We start from the raw sequence: 18,818 nt of genomic DNA, 5'->3' as shown, positions 1-18,818 counted from the left end.
CTACCTCTCTGTGAGGTTGCTGGTGAATAAGACAAGACAATCAATCTGAAAGAGTTCACAGGCAGTTTTGAAAATGATTAAAACATATTTATTCTGTACTTTACAAATGAGGTTCATACAGAAGTCTCTCACTCACTCTCTCTCTCACTCTATTTCACTCTCTTTCCCGCTCACTGCTGGCAAAGGCTAGTTTAGATTTTTGTGTCATCAAATATGGTAAAATGGAACGGAACATTTCAATGTAACAGAAGTTTCAATCCCTTCTGTTCGGAGGGGTTTATTATCCCCATTTGGTTTGGTAGTGAAACGCCTCAATATTTGATAAATCACAGTCTGCGTAAAATAATGTTCTCTGTCACAGCGAATCTGTTTTTAAAAGGAACTATTGTGTATATCACAATAGTTATTTGAAGATCATTTTTGATTCTGTAATGAACAGTCTGGCAGGTCTGTGTATAACGCTGTTCAGCTTTTCTCTCGAGGAAGAGAAGACTTAAGATGTACGTTACCTTTAAGATGTATTCTACTTCAGAGAGGTTGCATTAAGAAACGTGTTTTAGCTTTGATTTTAAAAGAGCGCGAAAGCTGGGAATGTTTTTTGGGGGGATGGGGGTGGCTGGGGGGGTAATCTCGTGGATATTTTGAAAGAGCTGCTGGGTGCAGTATAATGATTGAGGGACTGACTGATTGGAAGTCCCAGAGCTGCTCGTTTCACTGGCTTGCCTTGGTTCCAGTCAGTGAGCTTTCAGGAGATGGTGGAGCTGCTGCGAGATAGGAAGGCGTTTGATTTCAGTAGGGAGAGGGGACAACTGACATTGTTCAGCTGGTCCCCCGTGATTTACAGCTTTGCCTAACCAAGTCTGGAATGTCGTTGACAGCAGTGATGGGAAAAAGTTCACTCCGCAGGCCCGACCCTCATGTCCTAGCAGCTGGGCGAGAATTGGCAGTGAGCTGCCCACAAGGGAGAGGAGTTAAGGGGTAAATGAAAGAAAATTGTCAGCTGAGTACAGAGGGCATTAGCTCGCTTTGTCACCTGGAGCAGATTTTTTTAACATAAGAATTTGCTGGCGAAAGAAAGACCAAAGTCCCATCTAGTTCGCCTTCCACCATCCTGGCAGTCACTTGACAAGTCGTGTCCCAAACTATACACTGTCTCCCCAGATATTATTTTCTAGCAGAAATCTATCTCATTTGTTCTTCAAACAAACAACACTTTCTGCTCCCACCGTCTGGCTCCCTGGAAGACATAAGTCTACTCCTCGCTCACTGAAGTAGTGTCTCCACAGATTTGTTCTGAATTTGTTCCTGTTTAAGAGAGAATATTTTGACTATATGCTAGGCACATGTGGAAGTGCAGAGATACTTTTAGTTTTGAATATGTAGAAGCTTCTGAAGTTTTCTGCAAGCTTTTAATATGCAGTAAAGATGCTAGCAGGAAGGTAAGGTATTCAGATAGTATTTGCTCATGATCAAGAGACCTGTCTGTCTGTGTGTGTGTGTGTGTATATATAAATAAAAAGTACATTTCATGTGAAAATAACTTGGGTAAAATAGACTCTTAACAGGTCAAGGAAAGTGATACTAGAGACGATTTGTAGTGCGGGGTGTAGAATGTGTTCTTTGTGAGAAAGCATTTCTTTTCAGAAAGGTTTGTTCAAAGCCATTCTGTTTGCATTATCTCCTGTACAGCACCTGCAGCTGACGATCCAAGCATTGCAAGATGAGCTGCGAACACAGAGAGATCTTAATCACCTCCTGCAGCAGGAGAATGTTAACCGGGGCGCTGAACACTACACCATTGAGCTCACCGAGGAGAACTTTCGCAGGCTGCAGGCGGAACATGAACGGCAAGCCAAAGAGCTCTTCCTTCTGAGGAAGACTCTGGAAGAGATGGAACTGCGGATCGAAACGCAGAAACAGACACTGACCGCCAGGGACGAATCCATTAAAAAACTCCTGGAGATGCTGCAGAGCAAAGGGTTACCTTCCAAATCCATGGAAGAGGAACACGAACGGAATCGCAGGATATCGGAGGCAGAATCTCAAGTTAATCACCTGGAGGTAATTCTGGACCAGAAAGAGAAAGAGAATCTCCATTTGAGAGAGGTATGTGTATATCTTCAAATCAATTTTCTCTTGAACCCTTGTAATTACTGATAGCCTAATGCTTTCCCGAATTAGGTAAGCAGGATGGATGCATCCCATTAGGGAGGGGGAGAGAGAGAGAGAGAGACAGGAGAGGGAGCGCATTCCATTCCAACAATCTCTCTCTGGGATGAACATTTGTAGGTGGGATGGTAATCTCAGGTTGGTTTAGAGACTGTTAAGCAACGGTAATAACATGTGTCAGATACCGGGCTGGGCAAAACAAAATAATAATTACTGATATTACGAGATTCCATTAAATTAAGCTTTTCTGGTAGTAAATAGATTGAGTTATCATTAGAAAGAAAGAATCGATGTTTCTATAACCTCTTATATCATGTCTCGAAAGCAATTCCCAAGTGTTTTTGAGGATATCGGAAGTCATTTTCTGAATGGAAAATCTAAGCAGGATTGATTTTGTTTAGTTTGGGGCTGGGCTCTTTGGAAAGGGAGTCTAATTACAATTGTATCCCATACGTTTTAAAACAGTTTTCACTGTTGAATACAGTTCCTTTAGACGCGCTGTCTAAACACTGGGCTTATTCCTACATTTGAAAACTGAGAAGCTGAAATCTTGTTTGAATAGAAATTGGAAATAGATTAATGAGCAGCTATTACTAGAGGTCAGTTGCTGTTCTCATGACACTCACTGTACTTATTGATTGCTCCCTGTTAGGGTTGTCTGCACATGAAAAGGCAGATTAATTGTTAAGAAAATCTATACACAGCCCGATCAATTTCCCTTTGTTGTAAGTCTGCCACTGCTCACCATGTGGAAACGTGTCGTGAAATCAGCACCATTGCAGCCGGAGAACTGATTTAGTTCTCCGCGGTGAGAGTTAGGGGTTAAATGTGCAGTGAGTGGGAATGTCAACCTTGCGCAGTGTTGTAACTGAATGAAAGGTGTTGTGTCTCTCTTGTACAGCACACTGGTTTCACATAACTGATGTGTGTCTGCGGCCTGTTTTCAATCCTTTGACTTGATGGCATAGCCCACTGAAACCCAATTAGATGCACCAACTTACAGTAAGACAGCTGACCTCCCATTACAATCGTTCCCAGATGTGCAGACAAATGAAATGCAGTAGTTTTCATACATTGATACACTTGACCTTATCATATTGAGCCCGGGGGGAGAGTGGGAATGGGGGGGATTGAGGTGGAGGGAAAGAGGGAAAGAATCCTGTCTTTTTGACCAGGTGTACTTTATCTAAACAAACCCTTTATTGAACAAGATTATAATTTACTTTCCGTGAATAGGAAAAAAATAAAGTACGTTTCAAAATAGGCTTTGAATATAAAGATTAGAAGTCTAATTTAGTGTGTGTGTGCACATAGACACTAGATGGCACTCTGGTTTGGATTTAGATTGGATTTGAAAGTACGCTCATTTTTAAAGCCTGCACAATTGCATAAAGTGTTTGCAGCTTTCAACGTTAACATTTCACTGTTATATTTTTGTGTTCTCATAAAAAAAATCATCTGTTCTTTCCTCTGAATTAGGATATTAAATCCTAATAATAATTAGGTCACTCAATCCATGGCTGTTTGTGGAACACTGCTGTGCACAATTGGCTGTGCAACAGCAAACAGGACCCGCTCCAGTGCTCACACCCCAAGTGTACCTTACACGCTGACTGCTTCTAAGTGAATCTCCCCTGCTGCACTGTTCTTCAGAAATTCTGTTGACTTTCTACAATCTGAAGCTAGCTGGTAGCACAAAGTGGAAATAACTGGAGCCGCGTGTCAGAAACGGTTGTAGGAGACAGACACCATTTGGCTTTTTATAGATTAAATAAAACTTGACCAAGTAGGGGAAAGTTCTTTATACATCTTGCAAGAAAAGTATCTGTCCTCCTCTTTCCCCCATTCTTCCCCCCGCTCCCTGGGTTCAGGGAAACTGAAGCTAATTATGTTTGCCTAAGATTGAACCAAAAGACGTATCGGGTCTGAATGGCTTAGATTCACAATAGACGGTGGCTCCACGAACTGATCTTCTGAGCTGTTCTGTAACCAGATCCTGTTGTGGGTTCCTGGCTGACAAATGGTCCCTCCGGTTTTCTTCTCTCCTCCTTGGGATTTGCTACCTCCTCTGCTGTATTTGACAAATTCACCATTGGCTTGAGGTCAGGAGCTCATGTTGTGGGGAATTCTGAATGCGTGTGGTTTCTCCATTTGAAAATTGTTTGGAGAATCTGGGGAACAGAGGCGGCTGAATTCCCCAACTAGGAAATTCGAATGGGAATAGCTGTCTCCTCCCTTAACATGAGGAGATAGATACAGACTGCTCCTGAGATATTTGCTATCGAACTTCGCCTGTTTGCATGCAAAATATCCCAGCTACAATTAGGAACTAAAGCCAGAATGGTTTCACCAGTAAAGCTTCACACAGCTGCCAGCCAGCAGGTACTTAATGTAGAATTCAAATAGTAATTTTACTGAATGTCCCATCTGTTTGGAATGCCAAACGTATTGAATCCACAAACCCTTACATTGGCCACAGTCCACTCTGAGTCAGAGTGTTGGTCATTAAATAGTGTGTATGTGGTTCAATTCTATGTGTCTGCAAACATGACCGCTGCAATCCAAACCCTCCTCCTCCTCCTATTCCACAGCATTTCACCACTTACCTTGGCTGCTATGTTGGTAATCTTAACACAGCCAATTGTCCAAACAAGATTCACAAGACCATTAGACTGGATGAGATGAAGAAAGTTCTTTAGCCTCTTCGATCCTTCCAGAATACCCACATGGGTTTCTGCATGTGTCAGACATTAATTAAATGCGGCTTTTTAAAAGTAACTTCAATTAGATGTTCGATGTCAGTGCGAGCACGCACTGCTTTTTTTTCCCTTTGGTCTTCTTTTGTTGAGGTACATTTCTTTGCTAAATTTTGGGGGAAAAGTGTTGGGTTGGGATGAGCAGTCGGTGAGCTCTGTCAGTGTGCTCACTGACGAAGTCTTAGGGACATGCTGGCTATGCTTTTCTTTACCTAACACCTGCACTCGAAAGGGACAACTGAAGCTAACAGGGAAGATGGATGCAAATTCCATGAAGATTCAGGTAACAAACACCTCATTGGTAACGGTCCCTTTGGCTGGACAGTTATTTCAACATTACATAGAAAGTTACAGTAACCTGATTGGGCCATTTGGTCCAACTAGTCCATGCCCATGTTTGTACTTCAAGTTGTGTCTCCACCTTCCCAATCATCTCACCCATTCCCTTCTCCCTTGTGTCTGCATCTCGTAGACATTCCTCCCTTCTCATTTCTTCACTCTCATCTGCAGGATTCAGGGGTGGGGCGGGTGGGCAGGGTTATGGGAGGAGTGGGAGGGTGTGGAAGGGGGAGAAACGGTCATTCTGAAAACCCCATAGTTCAAACCTGGTCCTGCTTCTCCTTGCCTTGAGCATTACTCTAAACCTAGTTCATTTGGCGCCTGCTTTTTTTCCCCATGGATTCCTACCCAACATCCTTGTAGTTTAGTAGAAACGCGAAGGATTGCGCTTGTCCATTCCATCATATCAAAGGAAGGGTTATATTTATTTGTTTTTCGCAGCCCATTTAATTTCGTGCAAAAACTTCCGAGAGCGAATGCAGCGAAGTTTCAATGGGCCGTGCAAAATTCGGGTTCTACACCAGTCGCCTGTACGAGCTCACTGGCAGACAGAATCTGTTTATATGGCAACCTGTCAATAGCACAGTTCTTAAGAGAACCAGCTTGTCCAACCTGTCCTTTTTAATCTCTGTATTTCAAATGTTAAAGTCATAAGCCTTTGCATATGATGTTCTCAGCATCTAATAAAAACTTAAACTTCAATGACGAGATGTTAAGGTAAATCTAAATTCCTACAAACAAACTGTATTGTTGGAGTGAATAATGATGATGCTTTTCTCAGTGAGTCACAAAAATCAGAAATGATTAACAACAACAATAAACCACATTTTACACGGCGCCTTTCACATCGGGAGGACGTCCCAAGGCACTGGACAGTTAGGGATTTGGACCCGAGTTGGGGTTTGGGATCAGGGGGGCTGGAGGGTGGGGAGCGTAGGGGTAGGAGGGTGACCGAAGGCGTTGTCGAAGAGGAGGGTCTTGAGTGCCTTGAAGGAGGTGAGGGAGGGAGCGAGGCGAGGGGACTGTGGGATGGAGTTCAAAAAGGTGGATTAACAAGTGTCAAGTGAGTAAGAGAATTTGTGCAAAGTTAGGCACAGAGTATAAAGCTCTCCACATGTCCAGTGTGTATTTGAAGCATAACGTTTTTGTCATGTAAAAAATGAAGCTCATATGAACACGGATGATTTATGCAGGGTTACACTGTGGGGCCTCATGAATACATTTATATTTTCAAACCCAATTCTGTAATGTTACTGTACTTGATCTGTCCCTGAAGAGTATTAAATAAAACATAGAAAAATCAAAATATAGCAAAGGGGTCATTTCAAGTTTAGGCAGATTGTGTCATTATTCCCTGAAGCCATTATGAGAAACAATAATGTTTTAAGGACTACTATGATTTAAAAATGTAATTCGATTGTGACTGTAGCTGCCCCAGGGAATATGATCAGTGTTTTACGTTTTAAGGGGTGTTTTAAATTTATTTTTGACTTTTTTTTCCCCCTGAAAAACGCGTTTTAATTTCTTTGGTTAGTTCTGTGATGTTGGGAACCATTTAGCACGTTTCCCACAGTGAGAACAGCGGGGGGGTTGGTGGTTGATGGGAAGTTGTGGCTTGTGTCAAAGCTGCTTCATTCTTGGCAAGACTGAAGACTATATTTATTAGATCAGGTTATTTAAGGGATACGGAGCAAGGGGGTGGGCAACTGGCCTTGAGGTAAAGATCAGCCATGATCTTATAAAATGGTGGAACAGGCTTGAGGGGCTGATTAGTCTACTCTTCTTTCTAAGACGCAAACTTCTGGATGCAAAACTACCTTTTCGTTCTTCTGAATTTGAAGCTGCCGGTCAGTCTCATGGCCTCACTGAGGGCTTGTGAAGTTCTCTCATCGAAGGCAGTCTAGTTGGAATGGCAGTCAAGACTTACTTTAACCTTGTCTCTGCAAATGCAATGGCGATAGCTCCACTGTTAAAGCTGCGTCTTACTTAACCTTGAGGTACTGACAAACTTGCATTTTTTTGTAAACACAAAGCGGAAGGAAACCTTTGGAACAAAATGGACTTATTGAAAGTGCCATCCACCAGCTTTATTGCATTAATTTTTCCCTTCACGATCTAGAATTGGAATTGGAAAAAAAAGAGATACATTCCAGATATAGATTCTAATTACCTGATCTTCTGTATAATATCATTCCAAAAAACAGACCAGTGCACACAAACCACAAGGGGGTTAGAAGGATTCCAGTACATTTGGAAGTGTGATGCTCTTGTTTGCTGTAATAAAGGTTGAAATGGAGAAAATTGCATTTTTTTCAGTCCATTCATCCAAATGAATTTCATGCAGACTGGAATTGTTGTCCTTTTGGGTCAGATTGGAGTTGCATTGTGCTCTTTGTACCATCATCTTTTCCAAAAGTTCATGTAATAATATAATAATCCTTGCATTTGATATAGCATCTTATCCCGTCTTCGAGATGTCTTAAAGCCTTCACAGGATATACTGTAAAGTGAATTGACTGTGTATTTTGTGAGTGAAACAAAATGAATGTAGGAAATTAACCTACCTGTTTAGGGTGGGTACAGTCTGATTGACCTTTGCAGCTCCTGAAATCTCAGTTACTTCAGGCAATGAATGAGTTGCCAATCGCAGCGATGAGGTACAGGGGGAATTCTGTTCAGCATCATTAGCGTATTGCCTTTAGTGATGTGGGACTTTAGTGAGATATCTCATTATAGTTGCGAGTTGCCAAAGAAGCTGCAATGCAACGCTGAATAGATTGTTTTAATCTAGTGGTGAGTTGTTTTGAAATTTGGAGAGAGAGGTGACCCTAACTATTGCTTACTATTTTGTGACTGCCTTCAGACCAGCGGTGGTTGAAATCTGGGAATAAGCAATTGGGAACAATCTCCCAAATCAAATTGTTCATTCAGTTCAGTGCCTTGGGACGTCCTCCCAACGTGAAAGGCACTATACAAATGTAATCTTGTGGTTGTTGTTGTTGCTGCTGTGGGCAAATTGGCTGACACATTCACCTACCAATACATGCACTACACTTTACAATAAATCCTGTGAAGCCCTTATTAGACAACAACAGCTCTCGAATGAACAGATGAATACAATTATTATTACTATTATTATTAATGTTATTATTATCTGGCTTCCTCAATGTTTTCTTTTTCTCTCTTTATACAGTAAAACTGCACATGGTTTAAAAAATATATATAAACCCATCACCGCAAATCTACAGAATAGAAAAATAGCAATTCAAATAAAGGATTTGTCCGGGGTGCCCCTAGGCTGTGATAGCATGTTAATCGTTTCAACATCAGATTTTTATGGGAACAGAGTTGTCCTTCCTTCAGACAGTTCTTTCCAAAATAAGTCATTTTCCCATTTGAGTTTGTGCGTTGTAACTTAACCAGCAATGACTGAGTCAGTGCATGAGAGCACGTTCTGTCTGCTTAGTTTTATGTAATTGTACATGGCCACAACTGTGATGGAATCTCGGATTGTGTCAGTGAGTTGGAATCGCTATAAGATAACATGTGTTTTTCATACCTGAAGGACAGTTACATCACTGTAAGGACTCATGGTAGTGTTTTTGCAGCTGATATTGACCATTCATGTCTTAATCTTTCCGCATGATCTGGGTCTATATTATACTTAACGATACTTCGGTTTTTATTTTAGCTCAGGGAAACATTTTTTTTGTAACCTAACCTTAGAAATTTACAGCGCAGAAGAAGACCATTATGTCTGCCAGGCTGGCTCTTTGAAAGAGCAATCTATTTAGTCTCCTTTACCTGCCTTTTCCCCATACCCCGCTCAAATTACCACTCTAGATATTTGCTCAGTTCCCTCTTGAAAACTTTGCTAGTTTGTTGATTATCTTTTTAATTGATTCCCTCTAGTCACTGACTTACCAGCTAGAGGAAATCATCTCTCTCTCTCTCTCTATCTCTCAACTCAAACAAGTCTCCTCGTAGTTTTAGAGACCTCAATCAGATCTCCTCTCAACTTCCTCTGTCCCTGTAAAAATAGGCCCAGTTCCTCCGGTCTCTGCTCATGGGTCAAAATACTCAGCCCTGGTATCACCTCAGTAAATCTCTTCTCACTCTCTGGCTCTGACATTTTAGGGCAATCAAAGTAGGGTGACCAAAACTGGACATAATATCCTTACTGTGGCCTAACTAACGATCTATACAGGTTAACATCAATCACATTCGGTGCCCCCATTTAAAACAAAACCAAGAGCCATTCGCCACCTTCCCAGCTTTGTCAACCTGCCTTCCCGTCTTTAAAGATTTCTGCGTGTCAACTCCTCAGTCTCTGTCTCTACTCTTCTACATTTACAAAGTGACTATTTAGCTCTCCTTATTCTTTATGGCGTATATTTCGTTTAAAAAGCTTTTTTTTAATTGATCTTTAATCTCTGGGTGTTAAGGGCAGGTAATGGCAGTTGAGATTCAGATGAGCCATGATTTTTTTAGAATGGCGGAACAGGCTTGCGGGGCTGAATGGCCTACTCCCGTGCCTATGTTTCTGTTTCTATATTTTGTACGCTGATTCATTTTAGCTGTGGTGCATGCCTACATAAGCCACTACATGCCAAGTTAGCAATTTGTGTGGATCGCTTTGACCTTTAAACATAAGGTGCTACATCAACTTATTCTATGTATCGGCCAGAAGTTGCTGAGCACATTATATCGTTCAGTATTACTATTAAACGATTATTCTTCTGAAACAGTCCCTCATCACATTTTAAGTTGCATTGAACCATTTTTTGTTCAGAACGTCCTCTGAAGATGAATGCAAGTAGTCTTTGTAGCGTTATTGTTTTCACAGGTAGATTATTATTAAAGTTCGCAAGGGGGAGAGTTGTGTAAAAAAAAATTATGAACAATTGTGTGTCTATATAAATATATGTCCAAGTTGCCTGTTTTCACCATGCAGGTTGACTCCCATGACAAACTAGCTACGCTGTGGATGATTAAGCACTTGGTCCTTTTAAGTTGAAAGGTATTCAGACATCCATAGTTGATGGGTTAAAATCACTTCCTGTAATTGTGGCATTTTTAAGATGGCCACTGCAGCTGTTACCAAATGCCTTTTCTTTTTATTAAATGCGTGTCCTGTAAGTTAACTTTTACAATGTCTCGATGCTTGGGGGATGGAGAGTGGGGGGGGTGGGTGGGGGAGTGGGTTATATACCACATGCATAATGCATTTTGGGTTATTAGTCTCAAGCCTGCTGTCCACTTCTCTTTCTGGAGCCTATTTACTGTAATGTAAATTGGCCCTGCCTTTGAGCAGTATTTGGTGGTTACTTTCCTTACACAAAATGGGTTGATTGTGAATGTCAGAAGTGGGCTGAGTTTCTGCACCTGCTTTGAAGGGAAACTGTTGATTACAAACAGCTGTTGAGCAGGAGGTAGATGACAAAGTGCGTCATTTAGTCCACATGTTTGTGTGAAAAGTGGCTGGAGGCCTCCGGCATATTTTACTTGGACCACAAAGGGGTTTGGGGAAAAAAAACTGGGAACGAGTTCCGCACCTTTTTTTTTAACTCCCTGTTGTAAAGTGCAGTGTTTGCAGTATTGCTAAATGGGTTCTCTCTCTCTCTCCTTTCCTCCCGACTATAGGAAGGAATATTTTTTATTCTACACAGGCATTATTTCTAAACTCAAAACTGGAGACAGCAGTATAGGGCAGTGTTGAGTCAGTAGATGGCAGTATTTGTTGGCAGTTCCATTACTGAAGCCCGGTCTTATGGTGGATGTGGGAATTTTTTGGGGTCTCAACAACAACAACAATAAAATGACACGTGTATAGCGCCTTTCTGTGTCAGGCGCTGGACAATCAGTGATTCGGACCTGAGCTGGGGGTCAGGAACGGGGAGGGTGGAGGGCAGGGGGGGGGAAGGAGGGTGTCCGAAGATAAGGAGGGTCTTGAGACGGGTTTCGAAGGGGGCAAGGGAGGGGGCGAGGTGGAGGGACTGTGGGATGGAGTTCCAGAGGGTGGGGGCAAAGTGGCAGAAGACCCGCCTGCCGATGGTGGGGCGGGCGAGGCGGGGGATGTGAAGTAGGCAGGAACCCGCTGAGTGGGGGGAGCAGGCAGGTTGCCAGGTGCGGAGCAAGGCCATGGAGGGCTTTGAAGTTGAGGACTCCGAATTGTCTCAATATTGACTGCTCTTCATTTGAATGTTTGAGAAATCACTTGAGCACTTAACACAGAATAAATTCTCTAGACTATAGCACCTACCTGGAGCTACACACTTCACAGTGCAAATAGCTCCTGTAATCCTTTAAAAGGTTGCATTGACATTTCTTGATGCACACTTTGATTCATATCATGACAGTACTTTGCATTTTTTTTTAAAGTTCAAGATAACACATTAAGTCTGAACTCGTCCATTGACATTTGGTGTCTTATGGAGAGAGGAACATTTTCAAAAGATCAGTATTTTTCCTTTGGATTTGAAGTGAAACACTAACTATAAGCTATAAGCTATAAAATCGCTGGCTTCCTAATAATAGAGGCTTCCCTAGCAATACTGATGTTGCAAAGTTTTATTTTAATTGAAAGTCAAAGTTATTAAAGACCAGGAAATCTACTCCTTTCTCTACCTGTGTTTTCATTCCTTCACTTTTGTCTTTTAAAAAAAAATTTCATTTAATTAATCAATTTCTTTTTTTTCTTTTTGCATAATTGCTTCGTGCTTAGAACTCTTGCTCCCACTACCCCGACCTGGCAACAACCTCCCTTCACTTTATCTGCCACATTTTTAAAATCGATTTTGTTGTATTATTCTTAACCTGATTCTCACTGACTGTTGGCCTTTTGTCAGGTAGGACTTAAATAATCCGATAATAATCTTTGCATTTGATACAGCGGCTTATCACGTCTCAAGGCGTTTCAGAGAATATACTGTAAAGTGAATTGACTATTATTTTGTGTGCGAAACGCGGCAGCCAATTGCGCACAGCAACGTCCCACAAACAGTCATGGATTGAGAGACCAAATTATTATTATTTTGACTTGGAACTAAAGGAAGAGCTGCTGCTCCAGTCATAGCTTCCCCCAACTCTCTTGCTAGTTTTATTTATTTCTGCCAGGGACCTGGTGAAGAATTGCTGTAACCCTGGCAGCCTTGACTTAGCTCTTGTGCAAGTTATTTCAGCTGGCCCTGTGCTTTTAGGCCAATAACTAATTATAATTTATATACTGTAGTGCGTATGTATTTGAAATGTAGGATCAAGAAAGCAATTTCTCTAAATACCTTCAAGTCACTTTTTATCAGAATTGTGAATGTGAGCCCTTCTGCGGTTTATTGCTCTGATATTGAGGGGGTGGGGGGCGGTGGTGGGGTAGGGGAGAGAGAGAGAAAGATAACAATTTTACAAACTTTGGTTGACTAGCCATAATTTAGAAAGCTGGAAAACAGTAGCTGAATCTGAAGACTCCCTTTACTCATTGAATTTGGAGCAGCTTTGATCTGTGTCCAGTTTACCATTGGGTTCAGGATACCTCTGCAGCAGTCTTTTCCACTGAATGTGATCTGGTGTCTTTGCGTTACAGCTTTAAGAGAGCTGGCCTTGTTGAAGAGCGAGCTCTCCACGTGTCTGTCAGTTGGCAGTTTTTCTAGGAATGAGGTGTCTGCTAGAGCTCAAGACAAGGTTGCTTTAGACAAGTCATTGTGGCCTCATGGGGCCTGAGTGGACCCAGGTTTCCTGAAGTCAGCGGGAGACACCCACACACACTGCCAGTGAGTCACATCCTTCACATTGATGGGTAATTGGGTGTGTGACTGTATCAACTACATGTTTTGTACAGGATTCAGAGATGGGAACACTAACTACTATTTAAACCATGGTTCAGCCTATTTTAAAGTCTTGTATTTTGAAACGGTTGTGAGAATACTGTAACAGTGAAAATGTTTCCAATCACGCTCATGGTTGCTTCTGCTGAAATTTGGTCACTCAATTCACTTCTGTTTGTGGGACACTGCCGTGTGCAATTGGCTGCCAAGTTTTGCCCACAAAAATCCACTTTACAGTAAATCCTGTGAAGCTCGGGTCCGTAACTCCGTCTGCCCGGCACCTTGGGACATCCTCCCGACGTGAAAGGTGCTATGTCAATGTAATTTTGTTGTTGTTGTTGTTGTTATCTCAATGACATCATAAGGAGCTACATCAATTGTCAACATTATTATTAATGATAAATGTAAAAAGTTATTTGCACAGTTTCTATAAACAGTTCAGGTTCAGTGCAAGTTCTTATTTGCCATCTTCCAAATTGTGGATTTGTATATACACTCACACACACTCACACGCACTCGTGCTCACATAGACTGAACCACTAAAAGCAGATGCTGGAAACTGCCTTTTTATATAAAACTCAAATATTGAATGTGAAGCTTTTATGGAGTCCTTATCCCAACTTAGTAAAAGATACTTTATTATCTGTGTTTTGTTCAGGATACTTTGCCCACTTTCCAATGCATCTCGAGGAAGATGCTAGTGACACAAATAATCCCTCAGGCTCCAATTTAGGTCCCTTTGACATCAATACTTCTGAGGGTGTATCTCTTTTTGATGGGTTTAGACGGCCATTTGGCCCATTGTATCAATGCCGACTCAGTAAAAGCAAATCTATTCAGTCCCATTTACCTGCCTTCTCCTCATATCCCTGCAAACGACTGCTGTTTAGATATCTATCTCCTTTCCTCTTGATAGCTAATCATGGATTCTACCTCGATCCTTGCACCCGGCAGTGATTTTCACATTCTTGTGACTCCCTGACTTTTTTTAAAAAAACTTTCCTCCACTGATTATCTTAAATTCATGCCCTCTGGTCACTGACTCGCTGAGTTTCTTTTGGAATCAGATCAGTTACCAAAGTACAAATACATTTGGTTTTGTTGGAAACTGCACATGGCCTCCTCCCCACATGCTGGGGTCCACTTCCTTAGAATAACTAGATCCAAGGATAACTTGATCCAGGATCAATTCCCTTAGGACTTCCTGCAGATTGGCCCTTACAGCAGCTTTGCATTGTGGTGGTGGATGAGCCTCTTGTTATCCATCTTAACCGGGAATGAATTGGGGAGAAGTCTTTATTTTCATTTCAGGACAAAGGCCTTGTTACCATCAATTGTCACCACCTGAAACTCTTGCTTTATCTTGTTCTGTAGACACTCCCTCCAGCAGCTTCCATTACAGTTAATGTCATTAAGGAGATTTCCATTCCGCGAGCTGGCTCCAGCGTGATGGACATGCTTGACAACAGAATGTCGGAACTGAGTCAACCTTCTATGCCGGGCTCGGTAGTCTGGTTCCTGATCCCAGGGTCTGCTTTACTCCAGGCCAATGCTATTGACAGACCACCTAACCTGGCTGCATAGCAGCACTTCCAGGGGCAGATCAGTCACTGAGAATGGGGATTCTTCCTACTTAGCTCCTGAAACCCGAACCCCTAATGGGTAGGGTTGTTGCTCTGCTCGGACCATCCAACTCGTTAGGACATGCAAGAAAGCTTGTCAGACAGTGCTCTCAATGGCAAGCAGGTTTAGCTGGGTACACTCCAGCAATACTGCACTCCACGTTCTGAGATCCCTAAGCCTTGTCTCTTGCCAACCTGTGCCAAATACTCTCTGGAATCAATTAAGCACAGTGTGTCCCTCAAGGGAGAGAGTGCGCTTTCCATGTGTCGCTGAGATACATATGTGGAACTCTGGCAGGTTTAGATACTCCTAAGCACGGTGATAGGTTTCTGCATGTATTAAAACAAAATGAAATATAGACTGAAAATCCAGGGAAGAGCACTGTTTAGCATTGATTCGTGAAAGCAGCCTTGAAGATCTGACCTTGCCAGTGAGCTTCAAGGTGTTGTAGGAGTCACTATTTTTTCTTAATTTACCAGTTCGATTGGGCTGTTCTTAGACTTCATCCCGGTTTTACCTAAAATGGTTTTCCGAACGCTCTTTCTCAAGAGATTACCATGCTGAACTTCTTTCAGCCAATACATTCCTTCAAGATTGAATGCAGATTTCACTGCATAGACGTCTTTAGAGCTCATACTATACAAATAACACTAAAGATTTTCGTAAGCTCGACAGTTATTTGCTTCCTTTGGTGATAAGTTGAGATAACCTCATTGCAGACCAGTGTATTGCTGGATGAGCCATGGAATGTGTATTTTGAGCTGCAACACTGATGATGGCAAGATGAATTGAAAGGTAATTTTGCTTAGGCTGTGGCCTCAGATCTGATGGGAAGAGTGACATGAACGCCATTGTAGGCATTTATTATAAATAGTCAGTACACTTTACAGTAAATCCTGCAAAGTGCTTTGAGATGTTGGCCCAAACACCGGGAGAAACTCCCTTCTCTATTTGAATATCTTTAACATGAGATCTTTAACATTTACTTGAACAGGCAGACAGAATCTTGGTTTAAACCTCTCACCTGAAGAATGGCACCTCCAAAATGCAGCAACTCCCAGTGATTCACTGCAGTAAATAGAATGATGAAATTGTCAGTTTCCACTGTGTGTCAAATTAGACAACAACGAGAAAAAATTGCATTATCTGGCATCTTTCACGTGGGAAAAGGTGACATTGTACAATGAGTGGAGTTTGCAGGGTTCCACACGTAGGAGGTGAAGTAGTTGGCTTCTAATGCGGAAGTATTGATCAAGCCTGTGTTCAGTGAAACGGAGAGGAAGATATTTTGCGCAATTTATATTCAGGGCAAAACGGCATCGTAGGCTTTCTCTGGAATAGTTTTATAAAGACGTCATTGTGAAAAGCTTGACCTTTTGCTCCCCACTCACCTCCCCCCACCTCCCCCTAGAAGTTAGAAAGTGTTGACAGATTTAAGTATTATTACCATGTGCCTTTCCCGCGTGTGAATTCTGTTGAAGACAAAATGAAATTAGAGGTTGAATTTATCGCCTCCAGGAGGATACCTTGTTCAGAACACAATGACACTCGTCCAATTAAATTCTGAAGTTTCTATTGTGTGCTCTGAGATGCGTTAATTCTCTTTCTCTCGAGTGTTCCACCTGGCTTACCAGATGTTGGGCAGACTCTCTCTCGGACCTAAATTGAAGGATGTGAAAACCTGGGAGAACGATTCTTGAGAAGCAGCTGTACACATTTTCAGCGCGACACTTCATCAGAATTACTCTAGCAGACACGTATGTAATGGGTAAAGTCATTGTGTGCTGCATTCACATGAGATGTCTAAGGATTGTACCTTGAATTTGTTGGCATTGCCTCATTGAGGGCAGCGTTGTGGAACAGCAGACAGGGTGGGTTTGCTTAGTCACGAAGCCTGTTAGTCATGTGTCTTAAAACAATGAAGACCACTTGGGATCATTAGCTGTTTGAGTTTATGGCAAGATGCTACAGAATGTATATGGATAAAGGTTTGCATTTACTGGTCCAAAGGGAGTTATCGGGGACTAAATCATCTAAAGCAGCTGAATGTGTGTAAATCGTGTTCCTTTTTTTAATAACATTGAATTCTCCCTATTCAGATTTTAAGTTGTGTTTAAATCGCTGGCAGGCAATTTAAAAAGGTGCAACTAGATGCATCATTTTTTCTTAAATTGCATTTATATATTGTGGCTTTCATGTCAGAAGGACACCCCAAGATGTTAATCCTCCCTTGAGGTTGAGACATTATCGATGAAGTGTTCATTCTTTCTAAGGTTGTATTTTATCTACCACCTTTAACACCAGGCAGATGTGTCAAAGTGCTTTGAATGCAACAATCAATTTATGCACAGCAACGTCTCACACACAGCCACGAAGTGAACGACCAATTTTATTTGGGGGGAATTGTTGGCTCGGACACTGGGAGCTTGAGTCGTGCCAGGGGAAACTTTAACATTCCCTTGAAAACGCAGATGGGATCTCGGTGTAACATCTCATCCGAGGAACCATGCCTCTACCAACGCAGCACATCCCCAGCACCGTGTTGGTGTGTCAGCCTAGACCATGTGGATTCAAAGTCCTGACTGACTCAGAAGCAAGAGTAGTAGCAATCGAGCCAGGCTGATATTTAGCAATAGAGCCAGGGTAAGGACAACATAAGCCATAACAGCTGCTATTGCCTCCATAATCTTTCTACTACCTGAATAAAAATCTGCGCATCAAACTTTCAAGTGCACATCCAGAAATGCATGGAGAATATACTAACTGGAAAATTATTTTGTTCCTTTAAAACACTCCATCATTATTTTCAACGCATCCTGAGTGAGTGCTTGGCGTTCTCCAGTTTATTTTGGCTGGGGTTGTGTTTTCATAATTTATTTGCAAGGGACTGAGAAATTCTAAACATAAAATATGACAGGAATAAAATTGCCTCTGCATCGAAATCATGAGATTTTTTTTGGCTTGAATATGAAAATCAAACTCCCAAAAAGCCCAGGGTGTGATTTATACAGTAGGTGACTTTGCTTACTGCTGGCTGGAAATGTTTATGAGGAGCTATGTTGCTCTGCTAGTGGTATGAGCATTATTAAACGGTTTTAACTCCTAGCCTGCGGTAGTCACTTACTTTTAATGCCTGAAGAGCACACATCAGGGCACTGATGTACATACACTTCAGGACTCGCAACTCAATGCTGGCCAAATAAAGAAAAATATTAAATTCCCTCCCAATTCTCATGAATTTAAATATTTAGTCTTCTATAATCAAAAAAAAGGGCTTGCATTTAATGTTGAGTGGTTACTTTGCACGTCAACATCTTACACTTGAGGTACCTTTAGGATCATTGCTTCTCTGGCCCATCGGCTTTTGTGCCTCCGCAGGTAGGTGAGATGGATGATTAGTACCATGCTGGTCGCATGGTGTTTTGAATGAACAATTGCTGCAGAAACCTATTGGAGCCAGCAGGTGTTTGGTGAGCATTCCAAACCTGGCTTCTGTTTCTGTGTGTACCTGAGAGGCTACTTGATGAACTGTGGAGCACAGAGAGTGTCGCACTTGAAGGAAAATCTGGATAACTCGAGCAACCAATCAAGGACTTTTATGAGGACGGGGAGAAAAAAAATTCTCTGTTCTACGGTTCTCCATTTTAGTGTTTGGTTTATGCAACACATGTTTTCTGTTTAATTCCAAGTTTTTTTTTAAAAAAATCTAAGTATAATGAGGACTATTACAAGCGCAAAGAGCTCTTTAGTAGGTAATTTGAACCGCCTGTCAAGCTTTTCCAGAAGAGAGTGGCTGCCATCTTGAAGATGCCTTTAGGGTACAAAAAGTTGAACTTGCAGAACTAAAACGGAATGTATTGGGGCAGTCAGTCATGAGGCAGACTGATTGTTTTAGTTTTGCGACTCCATTTCAAGAACAAAAAAAGTAATGTTAACTTTTTTTTCCCAAATTGGAGTTTGGCTATTGTACAGAATTAAAATATACCATTACCCTCGAATACTCAACAGATGTTGAACTCTGGCTTTCGGCTGTGTTTTGGGCGGGGGGGGGGGGCGGGGGTGGGTTGGTGGGGGGGGGGCGGGTTGTGGGGGGGTTGCGGGTTGGGGGTAG

The 18,818-nt window shown here is 41.9% G+C and overlaps 1 protein-coding gene across 2 annotated transcripts in view; it reads left to right on the top strand.

Moving 5' to 3' along the window:
- Positions 1 to 18,818, top strand: part of LOC103176771 (ERC protein 2) — a 299,917-nt gene that overhangs the window by 20,938 nt on the left and 260,161 nt on the right. For both annotated transcript variants that reach the window (XM_007890526.2, XM_042339596.1), the window contains one exon: positions 1,690 to 2,106. In XM_007890526.2, coding sequence (XP_007888717.1) covers positions 1,690 to 2,106 — 417 coding nt within the window. The remainder of the gene's footprint in view (positions 1 to 1,689; positions 2,107 to 18,818) is intronic.

The sequence above is a fragment of the Callorhinchus milii genome, unplaced genomic scaffold (genome assembly GCF_018977255.1).
Source record: "Callorhinchus milii isolate IMCB2004 unplaced genomic scaffold, IMCB_Cmil_1.0 Scaffold12, whole genome shotgun sequence".
NCBI classification, from domain to species: domain Eukaryota; kingdom Metazoa; phylum Chordata; class Chondrichthyes; order Chimaeriformes; family Callorhinchidae; genus Callorhinchus; species Callorhinchus milii.
Note: the sequence above shows the minus strand (reverse complement) of the source record. Positions and strands in the feature narration are given on the sequence as shown.